Source organism: Manis javanica, chromosome 8, assembly GCF_040802235.1.
Source record: "Manis javanica isolate MJ-LG chromosome 8, MJ_LKY, whole genome shotgun sequence".
In the NCBI taxonomy this organism is placed as follows: Eukaryota; Metazoa; Chordata; class Mammalia; order Pholidota; family Manidae; genus Manis; species Manis javanica.
The window spans coordinates 120,094,737-120,115,806 of NC_133163.1; the positions used below are offsets into that span (position 1 = coordinate 120,094,737).

The 21,070-nt window shown below is 36.2% G+C and overlaps 1 protein-coding gene across 9 annotated transcripts in view; it reads right to left on the bottom strand.

Annotated features, from left to right (window-relative positions):
• Nucleotides 1-21,070, bottom strand: part of MYO9A (myosin IXA) — a 365,019-nt gene that overhangs the window by 207,437 nt on the left and 136,512 nt on the right. For 8 of the 9 annotated variants that reach the window (XM_073212119.1, XM_073212118.1, XM_073212123.1 and 5 more), the window contains 2 exons: nt 16,795-16,894; nt 15,290-15,346 (listed from right to left, as the gene is read on the bottom strand). In XM_073212119.1, the coding sequence (XP_073068220.1) occupies nt 15,290-15,346; nt 16,795-16,894 (157 nt within the window). The remainder of the gene's footprint in view (nt 1-15,289; nt 15,347-16,794; nt 16,895-21,070) is intronic. The other variant, XM_073212122.1, reaches the window with a different exon arrangement.

The window sequence follows — 21,070 nt, forward strand, 5'->3', positions numbered from 1 at the left end:
AGCCACTTATGAGAAAAAGATAAACAAAACCCGCCACTCCAGAATAAAAAAAGGCGAGCGCTTTGAAAGACTTCCCAAAAGTGACAAGGAAGCTGCTAAAGGGGCAAGGAATTGCAGAGCTTGGTGCTCAGGAGAAAGAACAGGTGGACAAAATTATCCCAGCACCTTAAGCCAAGCAGGTTGGGAATTTCAGGAGCTTCAGCCACTTTATCCCCATTGCAGGCAATGCATCACAAGGAACAGAACTGCGATATGCAGCCTGCTGCTCCTTCCACCCCAAAGGCACAAGCTAGCAAATCTACTGACCCTCCCATTGCACCAGGCCAGCCAGCAGGCAGCTCCACATGTGGCAGCTCCAGGGGCATAAAGCAGAGACTGTGCCCTGCACACTCAGCCCACTGACTCAGGCAATGGAGGCAAGCACTAAGGCCAAGAAACAGGAAAGAGATCTTTCCTCCCAGGACGCACCAACGCCGCTTCCCTGGGACCCCCACCATCACTCTAGGTGCTGGACAGATCCAGAGAGGAGAGCTTCTGGGCACTAAAGGGAGCTGCCTAAACAAAGTTACTATTCCATAGTAATCATTACAAGTATGAAACAGCAAATGAACCCAGTACAAACTAAAATCCCTGAAATACCAGAAAAAGGAGGAAGTGAAACTGAAATAACCAATCTTCTCCATATAGATTTCAAAATAAAAATCATAAACATTCTCTTGGAGCTATAGAAAAATATTCAATATCTAAGGGGAAACTTCAAGAGACAGAAACTCTGAAAAATACAGTATCTGAAATGAAACATACAATGGAGGGATTGAAAAGCAGATTAGAAAAGGTAGAGGAGACAGTAAATGGAATAGAAATCAGAACAGGAATATAAAGAAGCTAAGGTACAGAGAAAAAAAAGGATATCTAGGATGGAAAGAGTATTAAGAAAATGTGTGAACAATCCAAACGGAACAATGTTCATACTATAGGGGTACCACAAGAAGAGAGAGAAAACGGGATAGAAAGTATCCTCAAGGAAATAACTGCTGAAAACTTCCCCAATCTGGGGAAGAAAAAGTCTCTCAGGCCAAGAAAGTACACAGACCTCCCAACATAAGGGACCCAAGGAAGACAACACCAAGACATATAATAATTAAAATGGCAAAGATCAAGGAAAAAGACACAGTATTAAAAGCACCCAGAGAGAGAAAAAAAGATCACATAAAAAGGAAAACCCATCAGGCTACCATCAGACTTCTCAGCAGAAACCTTATAGGCGAGAAGGGAGTGGTCTGATGTATTTAATGAAACAGAAGGGGCTCCAACCAAGAATACTCTACCCAGCAAAATTATCCTTTAAATTAGAAGCAGGGTTTAAACAATTTCCAGATAAGTAAAAGTTAAGGCAACTTACCACCCACAAACCATCTATACAGTGTATTCTGGAGGGACTGCAATAGATGAAAACAATACTAAGGCTACATAGCCGTCAGCAGAGAAAATAAAACCAAAGCAAAGGAAGTAGGCGAATTAATTACTAAGCAAAAGCAAAATTAAATCAACAACCCACAAAGTCACTCAAGGGATACACAAAGAGTACAGAATATGATATCTAATACAATACTGAGTGGAGGAGGAAGAAAAAGAAGGGAGAAAAAATAAAGAACCCTTGGATTGTGTTTCAAATAGCATACTAAGTGAGTTAAGTTAGACTGTTCCACAGTAAAGAAGATACCCTTCAACCTTTGGAAACCACGAATATAAAGCCTGCAATGGCAATAAGTATATACCTATCAATAATCATCCTAAATGTGAAAGGAATGAATGGACCAACCAAAAGACACAGAGTCACTAAATGGATAAAAAAAAAACAAGACCCGTCTATATGCTGCTTACAAGAGACTCACTTCAAACCCAAAGACATACACAGACTAAAAGTGAAGGGATGGAAAAAGACATTTCATGCAAGTAATAGAGAGAAAATTCAGGAGTTCCAGTGATTGTATCAGACAAAATAGACTTCAAAACAAAGAAAGTCAGAAGAGACAAAGAAGGACATTACATAATGATAAAGGGGCCAATCCACCAAGAAGGCATAACCATTGTAAATATCTATGGAATCAACACAGGACTACCTACATAAGTGAAACAAATACTAACAGAATTAAAGAGGGAAGTAGACTGCAATGCATTCATTTTTTGAGACTTCAACACACAACTCTAAAAGGACAGACCAACCAGACAGAAAGTAAGGAGACAGAGGCACTGAACAACACATTAGAAAACATGGACCTAACAGTCATCTACAAACACTCCACCCAAAAGCAACAGGATACACAGTCCTCTCAAGTGCACATGGAACATTTTCAAGAAGAGATCACATACTAGGCCACAAAAAGAGCCTCAGTAATCCAGGATTGAAATTGTATCAACCAACTTCTCAGACCACAAAGTTATAGAACCAGAAATAAATTGTGCAAAGAAAACAAAAAAGCCCACAAACACATGGAGGCTTAAAAAACCATGCGCCTAAATAATCAACGGATCAATGACCAAATAAAAACACAGATGAAGCAATATATGGAGACAAACGAAAACAACAACTCAACAGCACAAAACTTAAGAGGATACAGCAAACACACTTCTAAGAGAAAACTATATAGCAATAAAAATAAACTCAAAAAAGAACTGCAAATGAACACTCTAAACTCAAATTAATGAAACTAGAAAAAGAAGAAACAATGAGGCCCAAAGGCAGCAGAAAGAGGGACATGATCAAGATCACAGCAGAAGTAAATAAAAGAGAGAATAATTAAACAACAGTAAGAATCAATAAAATCAGGAGCTGGTTTTAGATAAACCCTTAGCCAGACTTACCAAGAAAAAAAAAAGTCTACACACATAAACAGATTCAGAAGTTAGAGAAGAAAAATCACTATGGACACCGCAGAAATTCAAAAAATTATTAGAGAATACTATGAAAAATTACATGCTAACAAACTGGATAACTTAGAAGAAATGTACAACTTTCTAGAAAAACACAACCTTCCAAGGCTGACACAGAAAGAAAATCTGAACAGACTAATTACCAGCAATGAAATTGAATTGGTAATCAAAAACCTACATAAGAACAATATCCCTGGACCACACGGCTTCATCGCTAAATTTTATCAACATTTAGTGAAGTCCTAATACCCATCCTCCTTAAAGCATTCCAAAAAGTAGAAGAGAAGGGAAAACTTCTCAACTCATTCTATGAGGTCAGCATCACTCTAATACCAAACCCAGGCAAGGGTACCACAAAAAAAGAAAATTACAGACCAGTATCCCTGACAAACACAGATGCAAAAATACTCAACAAAATATTACCAAACTAAATTCAAAAATACACCAAAAAGATCATCCATCTTGATCAAGTGAGACTTATTCCAGGGATGCAAGTATGGTACAATATTCGAAAATCCATCATCCACCACATCAACAAAAAGAAGGGCAGAAACCACATGATCATCTCAATAGATGCTGAAAAAGCATTCAACAAAATTCAACATCCATTCATGAAAAAAAACTCTAAACAAAATGAGTATAGAGGACAAGTACCTCAACATAATAACAGTCATATACAACAAACCCAACATCATACTTAACAGTGAAAAGCTAAAAGATTTTCCTCTACAATCGAGAACAAGACAAGGATGCCCATTCTCACCTTTATTCAACATAGTACAGAAGGTCCTAGCTATGGCAATCAGAGAACACAAAGAAATAAAAGGCATCCAGATGGGTAAAGAAGTTAAACTGTCCCTGTCTGCAGATGACATGATATTGTACATAAAAAATCTAAAGAATCCACTCCAAAACTACTATAACTAAAACTGAATTTAGCAAAGTTGCAGGACACAAAATTAATAAACGGAAATCTGCTGTATTCCTATACACTAACAATGAACTAGCAGAGAGAGAAATCAGGAAAACAATTTCAGTCACAGTTGCATAAAGAAGAATAAAATGCCTAGGAATAAACCTAACCAAGGAAGTGAAAGACCTATACCTGAAAACTATGACACTCATGAGAGAAATTAAAGAAGATACCAATAAATGGAAACACATTCCATGCTCATGGAGAAGAAGAATTAATATTGTCAAAATGGCCATCCTGCCTAAAGCAATCTACAGATTCAATGAAATCCCTATCAAAATACCAACACAATTCTTCAGTGAACTAGAGCAAACAGTTCTAAAATTCAAATGGAAACACAAAAGACCTCAAATAGCCAAAGCAATTCTGAGAAGGAAGAATAAAGCTGGGGGGATTATGCTCCCCAACTTCAAGATCTACTACAAAGCCACAGTAAACAAGACAATTTGGTACTAGCACAAGAAAAGAATCATACATAAATGGAACACAATACAGAGTCCAGATATAAACCCAAACATATATGGCCAATTAATACATGATAAAGGAGCCACAGATATACAATGGGGAAATGACAGCCTCTTCAACAACTGATGATTGCAAAACTGGATAGCTACATGTAAGAGAATGAAATTGGGTTACTGTCTAACTCCATACACAAAAGTAAACTCAAAGTGGACAAAAGACCTGAATGTAAGTCATGAAACCATAAAACTCTTAGAAGGAAACTTAGGTATAACTCTTTTGAACATAAACATGGGCAACTTTTTCCTGAATGCATCTCCTCGGGCAGGGGAAACAAAAGCAAAAATGAACAAGTGGGACTACATCAAACTAAAAAGCTTCTGTACAGCAAAGAACACCATCAACAGAACAAAAAAGCATCCTATAGTACAGGAGAATATATTCATAAATAACATATCCGATAAGAGGTTGACATCCAAAATATATAAAGAGCTCACATGCTTCAACACCCAAAAAGCAAATAACCCGATTAAAAAACGGGCAGAGTATATGAACAGACACTTCTCCAAAGAAGAAATTCAGATGGCCAACAGGCACATGAAAAGATGCTCCACATCACTAATCATCAGAGAAATGCAAATTAAAACCACAATGATATATTCACCTCACACCAGTAAGGATGGCCACCATCCAAAAGACAAGGAACAACAAATGCTGGTGAGGATGTGGAGAAGGGGGAACCCTCCTACACTGTTGGTGGGAATGTAAATTAGTTCTATTATGGAAAGCAATATGGAGGTTCCTCAAAAAACTCAAAATAGAAATACCATTTGACCCAGGAATTCCACTCCTAGGAATTTACCCAAAGAAAACAAAATCACAGATTCAAAAAGACATATGCACCCCTATGTTTATTGCAGCACTGTTTACAATAGCCAAGAAATGGAAGCAACCTAAGTGTCCATCAGCAGATGAACAGATAAAGAAGATGTGGTATATATACAGAATGAAATATTAATCAGCCATAAGAAACAAACAAATTCTACCATTTGTAACAACATGGATGGATCTAGAGGGTATTATGCTCAGTAAAATAAGTCAGGCAGAGAATGACAAGTACCAAATGATTTCCCTCATTTGTGGAGTATAACAAAGCAAAACTGAAGGAACAAAATAGCAGCAGACTCACAGACTCCAAGAAGGGACTAGCAGTTACCAAAGGGGAGGGGTGGGGGAAGGCAGGTGGAGAGGGAGGGAGAAGGAGATTGTGGGGTATCACTACTAGTGCACATGGTGTCTGTGGGGTCATGGGGAAGACAGTGTAGAACAGAGAAGACAAGTAGTGACTCTGTGGCATCTTACTACACTGATGGACAGTGACAGCAATGAGGTATGTAGGGGACTCGATAATAAGGGTGAATGTAGTAACCACATTGTTTTTCTTGTGAAACCTTCATAAGAGTGTATACCAATGATACCTTAAGAAAAAAAATTGACAAATAAATTGAAGGAACCACTAAAATATAAATACGTTTTTGTTTTTTATCTACGATCAAATATTCTTCAGAAGTACAAAGTGGTCTCACTGAACACCAAAATCATAATAAAATTTTTATGACATGTACTTAGCTATTTCTCTGATGACAACAATATTAGAAAAACTGTGGATGGCTTAATCTACCAGACCAAAAGCTTTAAGAAATCTATCTTAATTTTCCTATGAAAGCAGAACTTGAGGACCAAGATATAGTACAAGTACCTAGGGAATGAGGAAGTAAAATAGGAAGAAAATGAAGATTGTACGATACTGAAAAGCTACCACAGTGGGTAACTGGAGTTTAATCCCAAAGTAATTTCTGGGAAATAGTATAAAACTGATGAGGTAAGGGAGCTGTAGCACTTATATACCGTCTCCCAACAGGTTGGGAACTTCTGGAGATAGGGGGAAGGCTGTTAATTCCTATATACTTGTAGAGGACTATAGAAGAGCCCCAAGGTCTTCCAGGATTCTGGAAAATGTCGTTAGGCACTAAGATACAAATACTGGCTGTTAGAGGTCATTCAGAGCACAATGAAATGGTAAATTTCAAAGAATAAGGCAAGTAACTAACCAACCACAGTACAATCCTTTCCCCTAAAAGGCAGCTGATTTCTCTTACCAAACTCAGCTTGTTTTAGTCTTACTTGATAAAATGCTACTGCATACTTCCCACAAGTACATCAATATGTGCTTTCATGCTATCAGCCTTTTTTCCCTTTGTATGGGATAATGAGAGCCCTTTCTCCTTAAGAAGTGCCTATGATAAGCCTGGTGTGTAGCAGGTATTTAATGTGGGTATGAGGAAGAGAAAGTGAAGAGTAGAGTCAAATCAGACATTTTTTTCCCTACACTGTCTGTATTTCTTAGAATGCTTAGAAAAAGAAACCATGCTTTTTCTAACTACCAGTTGATAGTGCAGTACATAAATCAGAATAATTGACCTTAAATGTTAGTAGAGATGCTGGAAATCATGTAAGAAAAAAGAATATAAAGGACATAGCCTGAATGGAATCCCAGTCATACTACTAATTTGCTTCACCACCATGGCAGAAGTTTCTTAAATTATGAACCACTGTTGCTGCTTGTGGCTCACAGTATTACATAGTAATACTATGTATTACATAGATAATCATAGCATACAATGAGGAATTTTATAATGATCAAACACATTATTTATGTTAAAGTGGCTTTCAAGTGGAAAAATATATGCATAGGGAGTTGTGCAGCATACAGAGACCTCATATTAGACTGACAGACACTGAGGAGTAAAGCCAGAAGGGCAATATTTGAGGGAACAAACATGAACTTATGAACTAATTAAGATAGGGAATAACATAGGTGTCTTTATGCTGTAGAATTACTTAAAATAGAGGGAATAGATTATGGATTCAAAAGATCCTGCCCAAGTAGCACTGGGATCTGTCTAAGTACTGCAGCAGGTCCACCTCTTGGAAAAATGTGCTGCCACATTAACAAACAGATGTTTGGGTTCCTGTAAAGGAAGCCATAACCAGGTGGGAGAGGTGGGTCTCAACAAGATAGTAATTTCTAATCCCTCTGCTACATAGTAGACTTGACAGTCTCATGAGACATATTATGGAAATTTTCGTTACAATTCTTCTTGATGGCTGGACCCTAAAGTTATTCAAAGCTTGGCTCAGAAAAATTTTGAAATGAGCTGAGACTAGCCTTTTATATTGAAGTTATTTAGAACCAACTTAAGGTAAAAACTATTTGAATAGATGATTACCAATTAAGGAAGGGAAATTAGCTATTTAGTAAATATCTTCTACATTATGAGAGTCGCTTGACATAAAATTTCACTAAATCCTCAAATACGAGGAGATAATTCTGTGTATGTATGTACATTTAATTGTATACACATTTAAAGAAGCGAAAGCAGACTCAGAGGTCAAATAATTCACCTAAAGAAAAGGAGTGGCCAAACCAAAATCTGTTCAGTTCTAAGACCTCTATACTCTACCATGCAACATGAGTTGAGCTTATTTAATAGGATAACCTTTAAAAGAAATTAAGTCACCATAAAAGTGCAACAACAGCAATTATTAAAAACAATTTTCTCACTATAGTTTCTCCTCGGATCATTTATACAATTCCATAAAATCTGTGGTAAGGAACATAGAACAAATGGCAGAATGGTCCTTAACAATCCTCTCTTGATATAATACCAGCCACATGAGTTCTAATAACTCAGAGGGAAACAAAGTTGAGTTTGCCCCCCAAACATACAACGTGGAGTTACAAAGAGGAAAGAACAAACCAAAAGGTCCTTTGATTGACTGACTGCTTTCATTAATTAACTTGTAAGAAAAAAAATAACAGGGATTCAAGATGGCAGGGTGACAGGTGAGACACAGAACACCTCCCAAACAACAGATAGTGTGAAAGTATAGTTAATACAACTACCCTAAAACAGCAACAGGAAAGAAGGCTGCACCAGACTGCACACAAACCTCACGAACAGAGCAGATATCACAAAACAGGATAACATATGAAAGCCTTAATCCGGAGGGACCCAAAACCTTCCCCCTCCCCAGCTCACTGGGGGAAGGAAGAGAAATGGAGCAGGGAAGGGAGTGGAGGCCTAGGACTGCTGAAAACCTGGCCCTAGAGATTTGCTTTGCGAGCCAAAACCTACATTGTGTGTTGCTCTGGAGGTTGGCGAGCTGGGACAAGCGGAGTGCTTGAGAGACAGATTCCGGCAGTTTGTGGAGGACAGGATCCACTCCACACCCGGCCGCTCTGGGACAAGGGAAAGGCAGGCGGTCTGACAGGCTACCTAGCAGCGAGAGGGCTGCTCAACAGGAGCAGTTTGCACAGAGCTTGCTGTGCGGGAGAAGGGTCACAGGGACAAGGTTGTCTGGGCACGCTATGCTTAGAAGATTGGGAACTTTGGGGAGCTTCAGTCACTGCATCCCCCTAGCTGGCTACTCAGCTCCAAGGCCCGCCACTGTGATACACAGCCTGCCAAGCCTTCCTCCTGGCCTGAAAGCACTGGCTGGCAAACCAGCAGTCACTGCACTGGTGTCAGGCCAGCCAGAGAGAGGCCCTAAGTACAACAGCTAGAGATGCAAAACACAGAGGCTCACACATGTGTGCTCAGCCCACTGGGTCTGATACTGGAGAGAGGCACAGCAGACGGGAATCAGGAAACAGATCTTTCCTCCCCCCAGGCACCAGCCCCACTCCCCTACGACCCTCAACCTCACTCTAGGGGCTGAGCTGCTCCAGAGACTGCAGCTTCTGGGCAATAGAGGGCACCACACAGAAATATGAAACATCAAAAGAACATGGTTCAGACCAAAATCTCACAAACACCAGAAAAAGGGCCAAATGAAACAGAACTCACCAATCTTCCTGAAAGAGAGTTCAAAATTAAAATGATAAACATGCTTATGGAGGTAGAGAAAAATATTCAAGAACTCAGGAACGAATTTAAGTTGGAGATTCAATCAATAAGAAATTCTATATCTGAAATGAAATATACAATGGAGGAATTTTAAAGCAGATTAGATGTAGTAGAAGAGACAGTAAATGGAATAGAAATTAGAGAAGAGGAATACAAAGAAGCTGAGGCACAGAGAGAAAAAAGGATCTCTAAGAATGAAAGAATATTGAGAGAACTGTGTGACCAATCCAGACAGAACAATATTCACATAATAGGGGTACCAGAAGATGAAGAGAGAGAAAAAGGGATAGAAAGTGTCACTAAGGAGGTAACTGCTGAAAATTTCCCCATGGGGAAGGAGATAGTCTCTCAAGCTATAGAGATGCACAGATCTCCGAACACAAGGGACCAAAGAAAGACAACATCGGCACATGTAATAGTTAAAATGGCAAAGATTCAGGATAAAGACAGACTTTTAAGAGCAGCTACAGAGAAAAAAAAGATCACATACAAAGGAAAACCCATCAGCCATCATCAGACTTCTTAACAGAAACCTACAGGCAAGAAGGGAGTGGAAGGATATATTTAATGCAATGAAGCAGAAGAGCCTCGAACCAAGAATGCGCTACCCTACAAGGTTATCATTTAAATTTGAAGGAGGGATTAAACAATTCTCAGATAAGAAAAAGCTGAGAGAATGTACCTCCTACAAACCACCTCTACAGTGCATTTTGGAGGGACTCCTATAGCTAGAAGTATTCCTAAGACTAAACAGATGTCACCCAAAAGAAGACAAAGAGTACAGAATATGATGCATAACAAACAAACAATGGAGGAGGAAGAAAGAGGAGGAAAAAATAAAGAATCTTTATGTTGTTTGTACTGGCATACGAAGTGAGTTAAATAAGACTGTTAGATAGTAAGAGAATTACCCTTGTACCTCTGGTAGCCACAAATCTAAAGCCTGCCATGGCAATAAGTACATACCTATCGATAATCACCTTAAATGTAAATGGTCTGAATGCACCAATCAAAAGACATAGACTCACTGAATGGATAAAAAAAACAAAACCCACCTATATGCTGCCTACAAGAGACTCACTTCAAACCCAAACACATACACAGACTGAAAGTAAAGGGATGGAAAAAGATACTTCATGCAACTAAAAATCTGTGGAATGCAGCGAATGCCATGATAAGAGGAAAATATATTGCAATAAAGGCCTACCTCAGGAAAGAACAATCCCAAATGAACAGTCTAAACTCACAATTAATGAAACTAGAAAAGGAAGAACAAATGAGGCCCAAAGTCAGTAAAAGAAGGGACATAATTACGACTAAAGCAGAAATAAGTAAAACTGAGAAGAATAAAACAATACAATCAATGAAAGCAGCAGTTGGTTCTTCAAGAAAATAGACAAAATAGATAAACCCATAGCCAGACTTACCAAGAAAACAATAAAGTTTACACACGTAAACAGAATCAGAAATGAGAAGGGAAAAATCACACGGACACCATAGAAATACAAATAATTATGAGAGAATACATGAAAAATTACATGCTAACAAACTGGATAACTGAGAAGAAAGGGATAACTTTCTGGAAAAATACAAGCTTCCAAGCCTGACCCAGGAAGAAACAGAAAATCTGAATAGACCAATTACCAGCAAAGAAATTGAACTGGTAATCAAAAAACTACCTAAGAACAAAATGGCTGGACCAGATGGTTTCACTGCTGAATTTTACCAAACATTTAGTAAAGACCTAATACTCATCCTCCTTAAAGTTTTCCAAAAAGTAGAAGAGGACAGAATACTCCCAAACTCATTGTATGAGGCCAACATCACTCTAATATCAAAACCACGCAAAGACACCACAAAAAAAGGAAATTACAGACCAATATCTCTGATGAACATAGATGCAAAAATACTCAACAAAATATTAGCAAACCAAATTCAAAAATACATTAAAAAGATCATCTATCATGATCAAGTGAGCTTCATCCCAGGGATGCAAGGATGGTACAACATTCAAAAATCCATCAACATCATCTACTATATCAACAAAAAGAAGGGGAGAAACCACATGATCATCTCCATAGATGCTGAAAGAGCATTCGACAAAATTCAACATACATTCATGATAAAAACTCTCAAGAAAACAGGTATAGAGGGCAAGTACCTCAGCATAATAAAGGCCATATATGACAAACCCACAGCCAACACTATACTTAAAAGCGAGAAGACGAAAGCTTTTCCTTTAAGATTGGGAACAAGACAAAGATGCCCACTCTCCCCACTTCTATTCAACATAATACTGGAGGTCCTAGCCACGGAAATCAGATAACACAAAGAAATAAAAGGCATCCAGATTGGCAAGGAAGAAGTTAAACTGTCCTGGTTTGCAGATGACATGATATTTTACATAAAAAACCCTGAAGAATCCACTCCAAAACTACAAGATATAATATCTGAATTAAGTGAAACTGGGGGATACAAAATTAATACACAGAAACCTGTTGCATTTCTGTACACTAATGATGAACTAGCACAAAGAAAAATCAGGAATAAAATTCCATTCACAATTACATCCAAAAGAATAAAATACCTAGGAATAAACCTAACCAAGGAGGTGAAAGACTTATACTCTGAAAACTACAAGACACTTATGAGAGAAATTAAGGAAGATACCAACAAATGGAAACACAACCCTTGCTCATGGATAGGAAGAATTAGTATTGTCAAAATGGCCATCCTGCCTAAAGCAATCTTCATTCAATGCAATCCCTATCAAAATACCAACAGCATTCTTCAATGAACTGGAACAAATAGTTCAAAAATTCATATGGAATAACAAAAGACCCCAAATAGCAAAAGCAATCCTGAGAAGGAAGAATAAAGTGGGGGGAATTACACTCCCTGACTTCAAGCTGTACTACAAAACCACAGTAATCAACACAATTTGGTACTGGCACAAGAACAGACCCACAGACCAGTGGAACACACTAGAGAGTCCAGATATAAACCCAATCACTTATGGTCAATTAACATACAATAACACAGCCATGGATACACAATGAGGAAATGACAGCCTCTTCAACAGCTGGTGTTGGCAAAACTGGACAGCTACATGTAAGAGAATGACACTGGATTATTGTCTAACACCATACATAAAAGTTAACTCAAAATGGATCAAAGACTTGAATATAAGTCATGAAACCAAAAAACTCTTAGAAAAAAACATAGGCAAAAATCTCTTGGACATAATTATGAGCAATTTCTTCATCAACATATCTCCCAGGCAGGGGAAACAAAAGCAAAAATGGACAAGTGGGACTATATCAAACTGAAAAGTTTCTGTACAGCAAAGGACACCATCAGCAGAACAAAAAGGCATCCTACAGTATGGGAGAATATATTCATAAATGACATATCCAATAAGCGGTTGACATCCAAATTATATAAAGAGCTCACGCACCTCAACAAACAAAAAGCAAATAAGCCAATTTAAAAATGGGCACAGGATCTGAACAGACACTTCTCCAAAGAAGAATTCAGATGGCCAACAGGCACATGAAAAGATGCTCCACATTGCTAATCATCAGAGAAATACAAATTTAAACCACAATGAGATATCACCTCACACCAGTTAGGATGGCCAACATCCAAAAGACAAACAACAACAAATGTTGGAGAGGATGTGGAGAAAGGGGAACCCTCCTACACTGCTGGTGGGAATGCAAATTAGTTCAACCGTTGTGGAAAGCAGTATGGAAGTTCCTCAAAAAACTCAAAATAGAAATACCATTTCATCCAAGAATTCCACTCGTAGGAATTTCCCCTAAGAATGCAGGAGCCCAGTTTGAAAAAGACATGCACCTGTATGTTTCTCGCAGCACTATTTACAATAGCCAAGAAATGGAAGCAACCTAAGTGTCCATCAGTAGATGAATGGATAAAGAAGATGTGGTACATATACACAATGGAATATTATTCAGCTACTTGAAGAAAACAAATCTGACCATTTACAACAACATGGATGGAGCTAGAGGGTATTATGCTCCATGAAATAAGCCAGGTGGAGAAAGACAAGTATCAAATGATTTCACTCATCTGTGGAGTATAAGAACAAAGAAAAAACTGAAGGAGCAAAACAGCAGCAGACTCACAGAACCCAAGAATGGACTAACAGTTTCTAAAGGGAAAGGAACTGGGAAGTTGGGTGGGAAGGGAGGGATAAGGGGGTAAAGGTGGTATTACAATTAGCATACATAATGTAGTGAGGGTGGGGATACGGGGAAGGCAGTATAACACAGAGAAGACAAGTAGTGACTGTATGGCATCTTACTATGCTGATGGACAGTGACTGTAATGGGGTATGGTGGGGAGTTGATAATAAGGGAGTCTAATAATCATAATACTGCTCATTAATTGTACATTAATAATAGCAAAAAAACAGAAATTAATCAAAGATCAAACTATAATAGCTGAAAGCACAGTAAGTAGGAGGACAGTGACAAAAGTGATGTTGAGGAAGGAGGAGAGTATGGCTACAAATTTATTCTAAAAGGAAAAGATGGGATGATGATTTCAACGGCGGTTGCAATAGTGGAAACATTTATTGTGCGCTAAGTATTAAGCACTCTATCAAGTGTTTAGATGCACTGTCTAATTTAAAACTCACAAAGTGAAAGATAAAAACCATTAAGCCCTTAAATAGATGATGAAAACAAAAGAATCAAGTGACCTTCTTAGGTTCTCAAAACTGTTACGTTAAATGAGCCCTTATTGAAGTCAGGTCTGTCTGCTTCAGAGCCCAAATTCTTAAGCATGACTCAGACTATCTAAATAATAGTAGATCAGTTCACAATTTTACCATAAACTATGTCCAGGCAATCAAGTCTTATACTTGCCATATAAGTTTCCCCATCTCCTACCTACTTCCCAATGATGTATAATTACATGTTGTACTAAGTGAAAGATGGAAGCTTCTCCTGAGTAGCAAAAAGCATAAAATTTTTCTACTAAAATTTATTTTCCAAAATGTTAAATCTAAAGCCATGAATTACTCAATTTATTATGAAATGGTAATGCAATTAAACTGTCTGAAGGAAAAAAAATTAATGTCCATAATTACTGATTTTTCTAACTCTGAAAAAGACTAGTTTTGTAATTAGTGGAGTTTGTACTCATACACAGTGAGAATTATTGAAAGCAAGGACTAACACATGTTATGCTTCCAGGAGGAACAGTTAATGAATTAGTTAATTAATTAATTAATGGAGATTGATGAGTGCATATTTTCAGCCCTTTACATCTCACCAAACTGCAAACTGAAGGGAAGGAAAAAGATTTTTTGTGTTTTATCATTACAAACTAGTTCTTATAAAACATAACAAGTAATTAGCTAAATTTACCTGCTCATTTTATATAATGTATGCCCTTAAATCATTCAATTTAAAACAGAAAATAATCTAAGTTCTAGGAATTCCAATTCTTAATTTTTAGAAAATAATATAGAGAATATAGCTTCTCTTGCTACTAAAAAAACTCATATCAAAAATATGCATGCATTCATTATGGGAAAAGACTGTGAACTGAGATAAAACTGGAAGGATTAAAATACCACTCATAATATGTGGATAATCAAACTACTAAAAATAATTGAAAAAAAATAACCCTCAAGAAACAAAAAAACCTGTAGTTTATAAGAATCCACATCAGTGCTCAAATCAGGAATACAATTATTATCTATCAAAATAAATACTATCTATAAACTAAACATTAGCAACAAAAAAAGATGAAAAATAAATTGGTCTTTAGTCAATAAACCATACATGTACAGATAAACCAATTCAAAGAAATTAAACACTGATTTATCTTCTTTCCTAAATTCTTTGTATTTCAGCTGATTTTCTAAGTCACAAGATAGATGCAAATGAGCAAGGACTATTTAGGTACTTGTACTGACCGGCTCAGAATCATAGCAATAATCATCCCAGCTCTGTCTGAGGGGTTTCTTTGTTATCTGAAAGTAAGGCAGATTAGTTAGGTAGTAGTAATGGTCGTTATACTTCTCTAATCATCTCATAGGTGTAGTGCTCAGGCAGCTCTGCTGCTGTACAAAGCTATTCTGTATAGCACCAGAAAACAAGAAACAACTAGGCAAATATACAGATTCTGAGAGACTGCATATTATTATAACAAGAGATGTATACAACTACTCAATCCCATATTCTGTGAATACTGACCTTGACAAGGATATGTATGGTATGGCCACTGACTACACTGGAAAAGAGTTAAAAACAAAAAAAACTAGATTTCTCTAACAACAACCAGCTCACTTATGGGTAATTACTACTTTTTAAGAAGCAAAATATTTATCACCCAAATTTAATGCTTACAGTTTAAACAAAGGAAGAAATAACTCAGAAGTTAAATTTAAAAAAATGTTTAGGCTATTTAATTCTGTAAAGTAGAAATGCATAGTATTATTTCAGGAAGTAATATTTTGAATAATTATGAAATTCAACATTAATATAAAGTAATGCTATATTATATAAATATGCAGTTTCAAAATTAAGAAATACCAGCTTTACAGAATGCTTTGTATCTTGGGAAAAGTCTTTAAGATGTTACTTTCCTTTATATCTTGGGAAAAGTCTTTAAGATGTTACTTTCATAATCTGAAATACATACTATAATCTTTGCGACCCATCATCAAAGTGTCAATTTGCTCCATGGACATTATATCTCACCTCAAACAATTAAAAATATAAGGAGAGACAATATGCTACTTAAACGATCTGTAGTACCAGTTCCATCAATACTGGTTCTAGAATTTCTCTGAATATGAAGAATAAGATTGGAAAAACCAATATAATGAAAAGTTGTGAGAATTACTCCTTAGTATGGAAGTTTAGGAGTGAATTTTGAGCTTCAAGGAAAGACACAAACTCACCAAACCATTTTCTTTGATAAATTTCATACTAAATGTTTAATAGGATCATTTGCTAAATATAAAAAATAATCATACTCTCAGTATCATAATATCATGCAAAGCTGTACATGCATTAGATTTCAAAACATGCAAATAAGGTTTCAAGTAATCCCTTGTAAAGGACAGGTATTAATCATTAGTAACATTTATTATTAGCATGCCATGGTCTATAAAAAGGTAAATGACTTTGGAAAGAGTAAATTATTTTTCTAATATGTAGGTATCTATAAGCAATTTATTATCCTCTTAAATTAAGAGTCTCACAAACAGAAAAAGGCACATATCTAATCTTTTAAAACTTATATGAAAGTAATAATAAGTTTTAAGTTTGAGAACTCCATCTTACATCACATATGAAAATGCTAGTTAACCTCCATTACCAGGTTCAGGAAACAAAGTACTAGAAAAATACCCTTTTCTCAAGAGCTAAAATTGAATAATGCCCTACATTCAGAAAGTTTTTCATCAACTCTCACCTGATTGAGATAATGATATCCTTCTGGTTGTTTAAGGTGGAATGCTAATCTCTCTTCTTCACTTGCTCCTGCCAGGAGGTAATAGAATACATGATAGTTCCTGTTGAAAGTAAAGAAGTATGGCTTTATAATGAATATGATTTATGGGCTGTCATTTAACAAGAAAAAAGTTAATTAGTAAACTGTTTCAGCTTTGATTCATTTTTTTTTAAACAAAGATGATAAATTCAATTTTTAAGTACTACAAAATAAAATGATGTTTCGGGAGCTGATTTCAAAAGAGAGGAGTTAAAGGCAGCAATGTGGAAAAGTTGAGACCTCAGAAAATTCTTTCCTCCAGAAAATCAATTAGAAAACCGCCAAATCTATCAGAATCTACTTTTTCATATTTCTGGGAATTAACCAAACGATTACAGTGATCCAGGAATGTTTACAGAAGAAAAATAGCTAATCTCAGTGAAAACAGCAAGCTTTGTAGCCTTTTTGTACCTGCCCTGTTCCATATCCTGCTCACCAGATGCACAGTAACCTTCAAAACCAACAGTTTAGGATCATAGTGGAAACCAAAAGCCTGGCAGCCTACAAAAGAGGACAGACAGGTTGGAGATTGTACAGAGTCTCATTTCCTGAGAAATACCATTATTTGAATGGTCTGGTGGCTCCCTGGAAGAAGCCACGTTCAAACCTGTCTGTATTTGACCTGACTCAGCAATAGCCCAGTGTGTAAATATTTCCCCCAGGGGGCATTTGTAGAAAACAATTACAGGCAATTTTTTTAACATGTCAACTGCCAGATGCAGTGAATAAATACTGGGGCAAACAACAGGTTAACCAAAAAACTTAAGGGAAAAGCAGGGAAATGAGATCTCCACACAGGCTTTTAAAAGCTCCAGTATGTTCCAGGTAATATAGAAGGCTACACATGCACATTTTGTAAATGCACAGGGCATCATGCCTACTCAGCAAAGAGCACAGGAAGTAAAGACTAAGACAAAATCATAAAATGTCTATCTGAATATTAAACACATGGTCCAATACACACAGAGAGCAAAGAGCAGAACACTTACTGTTTCCAAGCACTTAAGAAAAAAATCTCTACTCCAACATTAGCTTGTCAACTAAACTAGGGAAGCATTTATTTACATGGAAATTAACAAAAAGAATACAGACTATGCAAAATGAAATTAGTTATCAGAAAAGTCACAAAACAAGCAGAAGGAACAAAAACATTCACAAACCCTGGGAATGGGAGAAACCCATTTTTAGAGATGCCACATGATTATTTAAAATATCCAATTACTTAACATATCTAATTTTCAACAAAAATTTATGAGGCATGCAAAGAAACAAGAAAGTATAGCACAAAGGAGAAAAAAACAATCAACAGCAACTGGAAGAAGCCCAAACATTAACATTAGACTTACGAGACAAGACTTTTAAATAGCTGTTTTGAATAGGTTCAAAGAACTAAAGGAAACCACACTTAAAACACTAAAATATAAGAATGATGTCTCATCAAATAGACTATCAATAAATATACAGAACTTACAAAAAATAATCAAAAAGGAATTCCAGAGTTGAAAAATATAACTAAAATTAAAAACCAACTGGAGGCATTCAAAAGCAGATATGAGCAGGCAGAAGAAAGAATAAGTGAACATGAAGACAGAAGAAAAATGAATAAAGAAAAATTAATAACATCTCAGATATCTGTGGGACACCATTTAGCAGACATCAACATATGCACAATGGGAGTCCCAAAAGGACAGGAAAGAAAGGGGCAGAAAGAATATTTGAAGAAACAACAATAAAAAATACCCCAAATTTGATGAAAAATGTTATGAAAAACAAATGGAAATGCAAACATTGTTCTGAAATCTTTGGGACAAGTAAAAGATATTCCAAGAGGGAAATTTGTAGCAATACAGTCATATTTCAAGAAACAAGAAAAATCTTCAATAAATAATCTGATCTTACACTTAAAGGGACTAGAAAAAGAAGCTCAAAGTTAGCAGAAGGTAAGAATAAAGATTAGAGTGGAAATAAGTGAAATAGAGACCAAAAAAACAAATCCATACACACACACAAAGATCAATGAAACTAAGAACTGGTTCTTTGAAAAGGTAAAATTGCAAAATGTTTAGCCAGAATCATCAAGGAAAAAAAAAAGATCTCAAATAAGTAAAATCAGAAATTAAAGAGAAGTTACAACTGACATCACAGAAATACAAAGGATTATTAAGATGCTACAACAAAAATGATGCCAACAAACTGAAGAACCTGGAAGAGACAGGGGATGAATTCCTAGAAATGTACAATCTGCAAGACTGAATCAGGAAGAAACAAAATCTGAGCAGATACTAATAATGAAACTGAATCAATACTCAAAAACCTCCCAACAAACAAAAATCTAGGACCAGCTAGCTTCACAGGTAAATTCTACCAAACATTTAAAGAAGAGCTAATACCTATCCATCTCCAACTATTCCAAAATACAGAAGAGGAAGGAATGCTTCCAAATTCATTCTACAAGGCCAGCATTACATGGATACCAAAACTTGACAAAGACACTACAAAAAAAAAAAATCACAGGTCAACATCCCTGTTGAACACATGCAAAAATCTTCAACAAAATATTAGAAAACCGAATTCAATAATACTTAATGATCATTCACCACAATCAAGTGGGACTTATGCAAGGATGGTTCAATATTTGCAAATCATTAATGGGCTATATACCACATAGAGAAAATGAAGTATTAAAAATCTTACTGTCATCATAATAATAGATGAGGAAAAGGCACTTGACAAAATTCAACATCTATTCATGATAAAAACAAAGTGAGTATTGAGGGAACACACTTCAATAGGCTATATATCACAAACCCACAATTAATTATCATACTGAAGGGTGGAAAGTTGAAAGCTTTTCTTCTAAAATCAGGAACAAGACAAGGATGCCCAATCCTGCCACTTTTACTCAACATAGTACTGGAAGTCCTAGCCACACCCACAGTAAAGAAGAAGAAATAAAAGTCATCCAAATTGGTAAGAAAGACGTACAACTCACTGTTCATGACATGACACTACCCAGAGAAAACCCTAAGGACTCCACCAACTCCAACTATTAGAACTAGTAAATTCAGTAAATGTGCAGAATAGGAAGTTAATATACAGAAATCTGTTGCATTTCTATACACTAACAAAGAACTACCAGAAAGAGAAATTAAGAGAACAATCCCATTTACAATTGCATCACAGAGAATAAAATACCTAGGAATTAACTGAACTTAGGAGGTAAAAGACCTGTATTATGAAAACTTTAAGACATAAATGAAAGAAATAAAAATGACACAAATAAGTATGAAGGTATTTTGTGCTCACAGATTGGAAGAATTAATACTGTTGAAACATCCATATTACCCAAAGTAATCTACAGACTAAATACAATCCCCACCAAAATACCAAGAGCATTTTTCACAGAACTAGAACAAATAATCCTAAAATGTGTATGGAACCACAAAAGAACACAAAAGTCAAAGCAATCTTGAGAAAGAACAAAGTTGGAGGTATCAAAATCCCAGATTTTCAAGTTACACTATAAAGCCATCGCAATAAAAACAGTATGGTACTGGACTGGCACAAAAACAGACACATAGGTCAATGGAGTGAAGTAGCCCAAACTTAAACCCATTCTTGTATCACCAATTAATCTACAACAAAGGAGGCAAGAATGTACAATAGAGAAAAGACAGACTCCTTAAGAAAAGGTGGTGGGAGAACTGGCAGCTACATACAGAAGAATGAAACTGACCACTTTCTTACACCATATACAAAAATAAATGTGAAAAGGATTAAAGACCAAAATGTAAGACCTGAAATCATACAACCCCTAAAAGAAACACATAATAAAGTCTCATATATCATCAATATTTTTTTGATCTGTCTCCTTAGACAAGGGCAACAAAGCAAAAATAACCAATCTGGACTAAATCAAACTAAGAAGCTTTGCATAACAAAAGAAACCATCAACAAAATGAAAGGGTAACCTACAGAATGGGTGAAGATATCTGAAAATAATATAGCCAATAAGGAATCAATATCCAAAATATATAAAGAACTCATATAACTCAACACCAAAAAAAAAAAAAAAAACAACCCAATGAAAAAAATGAGCAGAGAACCTGAATAGACATTTTTCCAGAAAAGACATACAGATAGTCAATAGACTAATGAAAAGATACTCAGCATCACGAATCATCAGGAAAATGCAAAA